This window comes from Mustelus asterias, chromosome 9, assembly GCF_964213995.1.
Source record: "Mustelus asterias chromosome 9, sMusAst1.hap1.1, whole genome shotgun sequence".
NCBI lineage: Eukaryota > Metazoa > Chordata > Chondrichthyes > Carcharhiniformes > Triakidae > Mustelus > Mustelus asterias.
The window spans coordinates 82,004,781-82,014,109 of NC_135809.1; the positions used below are offsets into that span (position 1 = coordinate 82,004,781).

Genomic DNA, 9,329 nt, shown 5'->3' on the forward strand with positions numbered 1-9,329 from the left:
TCACAAAAAGCAATTGATCTGGTCATCATTTCGGTGTTGGCTGTGACAGCTTCTGTTCTGCACATTTTCGACATTACAATAGTGATTACACTTCAAAAGTACACGATTGGCTGGAAAGCTCGGAGGATGTGAAAGTCACTTTATAAATGCAAGCTAGAATCATAGAATCCTTGCAGTGCAGAAGGAAGCCATTCAGCCCATCAAATCTGCACCAATGCTCCAACAGAGAGTCATACCCAGACCCACCCACCCTGTCCTACCCCTGTAACCCCAAATATTTATCCCACTAATCCCCCTAAACTAGACATCGTGGGACGCTAAGGGACAATTTAGCCTGGTCAATCCACCTAACAGCACATCTTTAAACTAGGTTCATTTATTCTCTTCTCTTTGTGTGCATTGAGATATTAGAAAAACCATTCAACCAGGCAGAGAAAGGTCGAAAGGTATCAACCAATAAACAGGATGTCATGAGCATTTGTGAAAGTCGTGCAGGGTGGGGAAGCGTTCTGCCAGGAAACCATCATTAACTCTCTCCTTTATCACATTCACCTTCAGAAGATAAACAACTCCATTGCTGTGAGATCACCTGCAATAAATGGTACTTAACAGTGAATTAAACTGGCTCCGGGAAAACAGACTCTTTTACTTTTATCTTTATGGCCTATTGTAAAACAAGGCAGCGTACATGGAAGCTCTCGCACAGAAATGGAAATTGCTGGAAACATCTGGTCAGCACCTGAAATATATTGACAAGGTGGGACACTTCCACAGAACAGCTCAGGTCATGGTCACAACCAAAATGTGCCTCTCAGGTGCTCAGTAGACACTGCTGTATTGTGTGAGACCTGCACAATGTGCAGCCTGGGTCCTGAAGAGCAGGTGTTACACAGCCACCTGCAAGCCAAATGTAAAACACTTCAATGGCCAGGAAATCCCCTTTCACTAAGCCTTCTTGTCCACTGGTCTTGGTGAGCCCCATTCGTTCATCCCTATTGGTTGGCTGCACTAACCATACATGGCAACAATAATGCAATATGAAAGGGAAACAAAAGAGAACTTGCATTTCTATAGCACCTGCCAGGAAGTCGCTAAATGCTTGGGATGTAAATGAAGTTCTTTTTAGCAATCACTGTTGTAATGTAGGGAAATAGAACATGCGATTTATACACAGTTATGTCCTACAAACAATGGCCAGATAATGGGCGGGATTCTCCAATCCCGTTTGTCCTGCCCCCGCTGTCAGCAAGAACAGAGAATTTGGCTCTCAGCTAAAATTCCATTCACTGCAGTGGCTCCGGAGAATCCCAGCCATGGACGAGGTCAGAGGTTTCCAGTCAATGTGTTTTCGCGGTGGTGACTGAGGGGGGAATGTGGGGTGAAATACTGAGAAAGTCTATAGAGTTCTGGGGAAAACTTTTACACAAGGACATAAGGAATGGGAGCAAGAGTAGACCACAAAGCCCACTGAGACTGCTCTGCCATTCAATGAGATCATGGTTGATCTTGGGCTTCAACTCCATTCTTCTGCCCGCTCACCATATCCCTTAATTCCCCGACAGACCATAAATCGGTCTGTCTAAGCCTTAAAAATATTCAATGATGAAGTATTTGTAGTCCTATGAGGTGGAAAATTCCAAAGATTCACAACCCTCTCCGTGAAGTAATTCCTTCACATCTCAGTCCTAAATGATTGGCCCCTTATCCTACGACTGTGCCCTGCGTTTTAGATTCCCCAACCAGCAGAAACAATCTCTCAGTATCCACTCTATGAAGCCCTTTCAGAATTTTGTAGGTTTTAATGAGGTCACCTCTCATTCATCTAAACTCCAGAGAATTTACTCAGCCTCTCATCCTAGGACAATGCCCTCAACCGGAGACTAATTTAGTGAACCTTTGCTGTGCTGTCTCCAATGCAAGAATATTGCTTTTAAATATGGAAACCAAAGCTATACATAGTACTCCAGATCCGGTCTCTGTGTCCTCCCCACAGCTTACCTTTCGATCTAGTTTGGTATCATCAGCAAACTTGGATACATTACTCTCTGTCTCTTCATCTAAGTCATATATATATAGATTGTAAATAGGTGAGGCCCCAAATCTGACCCTTGCGACACCCCACTTGTTATTGCCTGCCTATGCCCACACTCTATTCTCAATCCCAGTTCATCTCTATACCTTCTATATGTTACGCTTGTCTCTATATTATTAAAACATTTTGAGGCATTCCTTCTATTTTCTTTGTCTTTTTCCCTTTCTGGGAATTTCATTTTTGATTTCTCCCTGCCCTCCCGCATTTTCTTTTACCTCTCCTGGTCTCTCTTGCACCCTTTTTGAGTTTTTGCTTTTTGAGCAGGCACATGGGGCCTTTGTCTTCAGCTCCAAGTCCCATTGGTCATGCACACGGGCCTGACCAACATAAAAAATCTAAAGCGTGCATGTGCAGCTCATTCCCAGCCCATAATTTGTCGCGTCTTGAAGATGACAACCACAGAGCTGAAGATAAAGGTTAGTTTAGTTTAATTATGTGAACTTGTTTGTGGCACACTTGGGGTGGGTCTTCACAGCACACCAGTGAGCCACAGCTAATATATTACCACCAATTCCACGAGTCTTTATCTTACTTATTAACCTTTTGTGCGGCGCCCTTTCGAATGCCTTTTCAAAATCCAAGTATACAACACCGACTGGGTGGCAGATTATGTTTCAGTTTAACATTTAAATGCAAATATCTAACAGTGGAGCCCCTTACTCACAATGCACTGAATCACGTGCCTGCAGCTCTGATGTGCAGCTATAAACTCACAGCCTTCTGACCCAAGAGACAAGAATGTCACCACTGATCGACTCCACAATCAGCAGTATTTTTTACTTGTTCCTTTATCGTAACATCCAACAGTCAGAGTTGATGCAGAATAAAAAAAGACTTTCATTTGTATAGCACCTTTCGTCACTGCACATCTCAAGGCACTTTTCAGCCAGTGAAGCATTTTGAAGTCTAAGTCACTGTTGTACTATAGGAAACATGGCTGCCAATTTGTGCACAGAAAGCACCCACAAACAGCAATGTGATAGTGATTAGAAAATGTTTTCTTTGAAGAGGTGGAGAGGTATTTAGGAACTGTCCTAAAAGAGGACATATGGAGTGGGGCATAGGTAAAGTGTTCCAGAGCTCAATATCTAGGCTGTTGAATGCATGGCTGCCAATGGACAGAATAAAGAAAGTTGGGGGAAGGATCACAGAGAAGGCCAAAGTTGGAGGAACGCAGAGTTATTGGAGGGTTTTTGGGCTGGACAGAGAGATGGGAGAGGCCACCGAGGGATTAGAATAGACAGATGAAAATTTTAAAATCCAGATACTGGTGGACTGGGAAGCAAGGAAGCTCAGATAGCATCGGGGTGATAGGCGGACAGGACCTGAGGCGGGTTAGGATACAGGTAGAGATCGCTTCTTGGCCTTTTGGCTAAGATCAAGCATCAGATCAAGGCCATGATCGGGTACAATGCCTTTTCTTGTCAGCTTGAATCTTGTATGTCTCTCTTGAATTGAATTTGAATTGGTTTTTGGATCAAGCAAGGAGATGGATTAAGGGCTTGCCTGGTCCCTTTTGTGCATTGGCTTCGTAACATAAAGAAGGATACAGGTAGAGTTCTGGATGAGCTTGAGCCCCGTAGAATTCAAATTTGTTATCTCAGTCCAAAACTGACCATCACTTTTTGTAGAAAACAGAAAAAAACACAAGAAAAAAATGGCCAGTTTCCTTCTTAAGAAACCATAATAAAAACCAGGATCCTTTTAGCACCCTGTAGATTTAATAAAGGCTTGCCAGTCAGTCATTTATTATCCCCCCATAGTCTGTCAGTTTGCCATATGATTATTACCCAGTGCTGGCACACTATGCAAGCTTATAATACGCCCTCATAGGTCTTATGAGAGATGATGCGGAAAATTACTCTGATCTTAACAGCTGTCGCCTCAGCAGTTTCCCCTTACCCACTCTGAAAAAAGATCTTTTACATCATGACAGAGGCTAATTATTAAGGCCAGCCCTCCTGAGTGCAGTGGCTGTCTAGCTCTTTGCTCGAAGCCTTGTGTTATCTATTTGAAAAAAGAAAAACAAGCCTTCCCCTCACCTCTTTCTGCTACAGTTAATTCACATTGAAGACACCATCATTTTTCTCACATCACGGGCTGTCCGAACAAAAGGCAGTTCTGAAACCCAGGTGCACGCAAGATATAAAAGTTATCAGAGAACGGAAACCGTTTATATGCAAATCAAATTGGCTCAAAAGTCATCATGAAGTATGAGTTGAGAAGAGAGCAGAATTGGTGGAAAAAACAGAGACAAGGACACTGCCATTCTTGAAAACATCCTCCACCCACTGAGTTTCACTTAGAGTTTCCATCAGTAACCTTGGGCTAGAGAAAAATCAACTAAGGGGTTTTATTCTCACTTGTCCCAATTCCTGCCCAAACTCCGGAGTGGAACAAAGACCCACTCAATAAACTCCAACAGTATCGTCACATTCCCAAAAACTTCAAATGCCAGGGCATTGACAACATGGCAGAAAGTGGACATTTACTGATCATGTGACTGACAGAATGGCACAGGGACATTGAATTATTCATTGTAAAGCATTGTCACTGCATGGGTGGGGAGAGGATGGGGGATGAGGAGAATATGTATAAAGACTTGGGTTGATAACTAGTAAGTAATATCTATGCCACGCAAGTGACTGGCAATGAATATCTCCAACCAGAGAGAACATAACCACCTTCCCTTGACAGTCAATTGCATTACTATCACTGAATCCCCTCACTCAACATCCCTGTGGGAAGAGGAGGGGGAAAGGGGGAGATTAACTTGAAACTAAATTCTGGAACAACTGCATAAATTCACTGGCTACCAGAGAAGATTTAACATTAAATATTCTGCAGTACATGTTTTAATTCCTAAAGCCTGTTTACCACCTGCAAGACACAAGTTAGGAGTGCAATAGGATACTTGTCTGGATGAGTGCAGCTCCAACTCAAAAAACTCAACACCATCCAAGACAAAGTGCACTGCAGCCACTCGCCAAGGCTTCTTTGACAGCCCCTTCCAAACTCCCAGCTTCTATCAACCAGAAGAATAAAAGCAGAAGGCACATAGTCTCCCTCCAAATTACACACCATCCTGACTGCAAATGTCTTGCTGTCCCTTCATCAGCTCTGGGTCAAATTCCTTGCTTACAGCACTTGGGCAGCACTTTCAAAACATGGGCTGCAGTGGTCCAAGAACCACCGCCGTCTCAAGTACAAGTAGAGATGTGCAATAAATTCTGGCCTTGCCAACGATACCCATTTCCTGAGCTTTTCTTTTTAAAATTGTCCCTACTTTCAATTTCACTTTCTTGGTTTCCGCAACACTCAACAAGCTCAGTGCAGTCCACACATGACAATAAAAATCTATCCTAAATAATCAGTGAACTGAGCAGAAGCAATGTTGGATTTGCAACATCAAATTCAAATTTCAGTCCAATGGTTTGTGAATATCAGAATATTCAATCTCAGGAGCTTGGTAAGATTAGGGATTCGCGGTCGTTCAAGAGAAGGGGAGGTGAGTGGACGTTAACAGAAACATAACACATTTGAACTGTGCAGTGTGCTGCATTAACAGAAACATTACACATCCTGAATCCACACCCAGTGTAATGTTTCACCTCTCCTCCCCTCCCCACACAGCTCCAATTTGCTCTTTTAGTTGCATTACATCACCTCCTTGATTTGACAATTACATCACATCACGAATGAAGCAAAGCACAGGTGCAGGTCAATGCCCTTGCTCCGAAAGCCGGCAATAAATCATTTGGCTGGTGGGTCAGGGTACATTCTGGGGCTGAAAATCATCTCGACTCCTTAATTGGAAAGTTCTGCTGCTCCCACATAATACACGGATGACTGAATTGGCCAGACGGCAGCCTATTAAATTATATCCTGGTGTTCAGTTAACCTGGAGGTGGTAACCTGATAGGTTACAAATTAAGGGAGTTTGTTGGCTTTTTTTATTTTTGGCAGAACTGCCACTGTTTTCAGCAGGTGTCCTTCATCTGGGGACTTGGTATGGAGTGCTACGCAAGCATAAAGAGTCAGCAGCAAGTTGTATACATTAAATGTTCATTTAATCAATTCTGAATTTAAAGGGCTTTGGGCAGATATGGATGCCGAAACAGGATCAGCTGTGCCAGCCAGATTGAAAGCTCAGTAATGTAAAGCAAGAAGGGACGAACTTGCTCACAAACACCACAACACTACGGTTACACACCAGCCTCAGTCTGACCTTCTCATCAGTATCAGAATTCACACCATAATCAAATTGGAGCTCACAGTTTTAAGCCATGGTTAACATGTTGTTTGTCACTCACTAGAATTATTTTAAAGTGCTAACTCCTTGCTGGAGGAAATGATTCCAAATATTTCATACTTTAAGGGTATATTCTGCAGAATGGGTATTGAGAGTGATTGTTGGCAAGATATTCCATTATGGGGGGACATCATAATCAATGCCAACAAAGTGATGCCCATGCAAAATATGGCTAGTGATTACTGTTGTGGAGATGCCGGCGTTGGACTGGGGTAAACGCAGTAAGAAGTCTAACAACACCAGGTTAAAGTCCAACAGGTTTATTTGGTAGCTTTTGCTACCAAATAAACCTGTTGGACTTTAACCTGGTGTTGTTAGACTTCTTATAGTGATTACTGTGACAATGCTTCAAAACACACTGCATTGGCTATGAAGTGTGTTAGGCTATGGTTATGAAAATGTTATATAAACTAGTGTTTATACAATACTTTCATACAGAATATAATAATATTCTATATTAAGGATGTGAAACCTGGAGAAATCCCCCACTCCCACCCCTGTTTAATTTAGGAGCCCTGAGGCCAATTGTCACACTCCCTACACCTCATTCAGATTAGCTAACTCTGCACGCGATACAGAAGTTTATGTGGAACAACATAACCACAGAAATGTTATCTGACCTTGATGCATATCCACCAGCACCTGAATACTGATGTCTGACATTTTGGCTAGTTCAACTACTCGAATGAAGGATGAATCTAAGTTCAGGTGCAAACTAAACTTGTAAAAAAAAACTAAGTTGCAACAAAAATAGAAACCTTGCCATTTGAACAATTTTTTTTAACATAAACATTATATATTGTCTCTTTTCCTGCCAAAGTATGGATATGCATAAATGCTTTAAATACATGGAGTGTGGATTTTTTCCCCCAGTTCATATTTACAAAGAAATGTTTACAACAATGCATTCAACAAATGTGATCTGCAGGTTGGAAGGCTTTAATCTTGGCTTACAAATGATCGTGGAAAATGGGAAATTGCAAAGTGAATCTCAGCACTTGACAAGCAGCAAACTGTCTTTCCAGTTTCTGTACCTCGTGAGCGTAAAGCTTATACAAGTGAACACAAAGTGGGCAGCATGCACATTAAGACCCTCAATAAATGCGCATCCATCAGATTATCCTCAAAATGAATGCAATCCAATCACAAAGTTGCAAAAAAATCTAACATTTGAAATAATTGGTTGAAGACAGTAGGATGATGAGAACTGTTTTTGTGCAGTGTTATTAGGACCTGCAATGCAGTGTCTGAAAGCAGATTCAAGAATAACTTTCAAAATGAATTGGATTAATACTGGAAAAGGCAGCATTCGCGGAACTCAGGGGAAGAAAGGGCAGAAGTGGGACAAATTAGTAGCTGTTTCAGTCAGCACCACTCTGATGGGGCGAGTGCCCTCCTACTGTGCAGAATGAAACCATGATTCTATGATTTTTATAATATCCAGAAGAAATGGCACTCATTTCACTGTGGAGTGCTTTTGGAATAGCTGTGCGGACTGGCTATTTAAAACTCACCACCACTCCAAAAGTGAGCAGTGTTATGAGACGTTCCAATGGTTTGATGAGTCGCTAACCTAAATCAAGTATCACTTTGTGTTAAATAATACAAAACTTGCCTCACAAGCCTGCATGCTGCTGTTGGGGGAGGGGTGGGGGGTCCTCAACAATAGCACTTGGTTTTAGCTGGTTCAAAGCCTCCTGGCTGCTGTGAGCCAGATGGATGACATCATGCTGCAGTAGGCCCCATCTATGTCTGTCACTCTCAGGAGAACAGTGTGCTTCTTTACCTCAATCGCTCAGTCGACAGCTCAACCACTTGTTATGTTCCATCAGACAAAGCTCCCCAGTCGTAGATCTTCCAGCCCCTGCCCTCCACCCCTTAACATCCCAACACTTGTCCAGAGCTTTGACATCAGTCCAGGAGATGCGTTGCCATGGAACTGTTCCAATAAATCATTTCATCTGGAGCGGGTTTTGGCTCGATTAGATAGCCCAGCCTTTGGGATGCTAATATCATTCCTGAGACATGACATCAGTGGATCTGTGGTGTACCAGAATATGCCCTAGAGAGAGGCAGATACAAGTACCACAGGCCTGTGCAAATCTACACTGCGTGTGGGGTATTTCAGGTTTACACATTCAGAAACAAAAAATCTGCCCTTTGTTCCCATCAGAAATAAAGTACAAAAAGGATGTGTGATCATTATTGCTTTAACACGGTATTAGTCATAGAGCACCGAGTGTCCTCTGCAGGGTGTGCACAGTCATTACATAATTCACAAAGCATTCTCTCTCAGCTGTCACACTGTACATTATGGGCAGGATCACGTTAACTGATGAGCTGGATTCTTGGTTTAAACATTTCTTACTTCTCCATTAACCCTTCACTCGCTGTCACCATCCAACTGGTCAATCCTACCTGCGAATTGCTGCGACCATAAATAAGGATGTCTTTAGAAAGTAAATGCTTGAGAACAAGGGGTTCCGGGTCCTGTTGACTTGTACTGTAAGGTCAGTGGCACAGGGCTCCCTGGCCACCTCAGGCTGGCCCTCCCAGCACCATATCGCTGACCGCTGAAGCCCTCACCTTAACAGTCTGTCTACTTCATACAAAAAAATCTCCCCACTCCCATCAACGCCAGTTTCTACAACCGATATCACACACAGGTTCCAACAGCAGCGACTCATAAAGCTAACATATGGTGCAAACAAATATACACACGCTGCAATATATAACCGGCTTCTGCATCGCAACTTCAGCTGAAAAGTTGGTCTGCTGTTTAGAGTACACAAATAAGCGCTTCAAATACACACCTCGGATCTCCCTTCCCTCTTTTATCCGTCTCACTCTGATCTTCAATTTCATTTCCGTTTCGTACATCTTCAAAACCAGCGACCAGGCTTTTAGTATCGAATTAATAAAGGC

The 9,329-nt window shown here is 42.7% G+C and overlaps 1 protein-coding gene across 4 annotated transcripts in view; it reads right to left on the bottom strand.

Annotated features, from left to right (window-relative positions):
• The window catches only part of dusp8a (dual specificity phosphatase 8a), a 229,150-nt gene that overhangs the window by 13,649 nt on the left and 206,172 nt on the right, over positions 1 to 9,329 (bottom strand). The window contains exon 1 of one of the 4 annotated variants that reach the window (XM_078220444.1): positions 9,218 to 9,323. The exons of the other annotated variants lie outside the window; for them this stretch is intronic. Within the exon in view, the coding sequence (XP_078076570.1) occupies positions 9,218 to 9,284 (67 nt within the window). The 5' untranslated portion in view covers positions 9,285 to 9,323. Of the gene's footprint in view, positions 1 to 9,217; positions 9,324 to 9,329 lie in introns of those variants that run through there. 4 annotated transcript variants of the gene reach the window in all.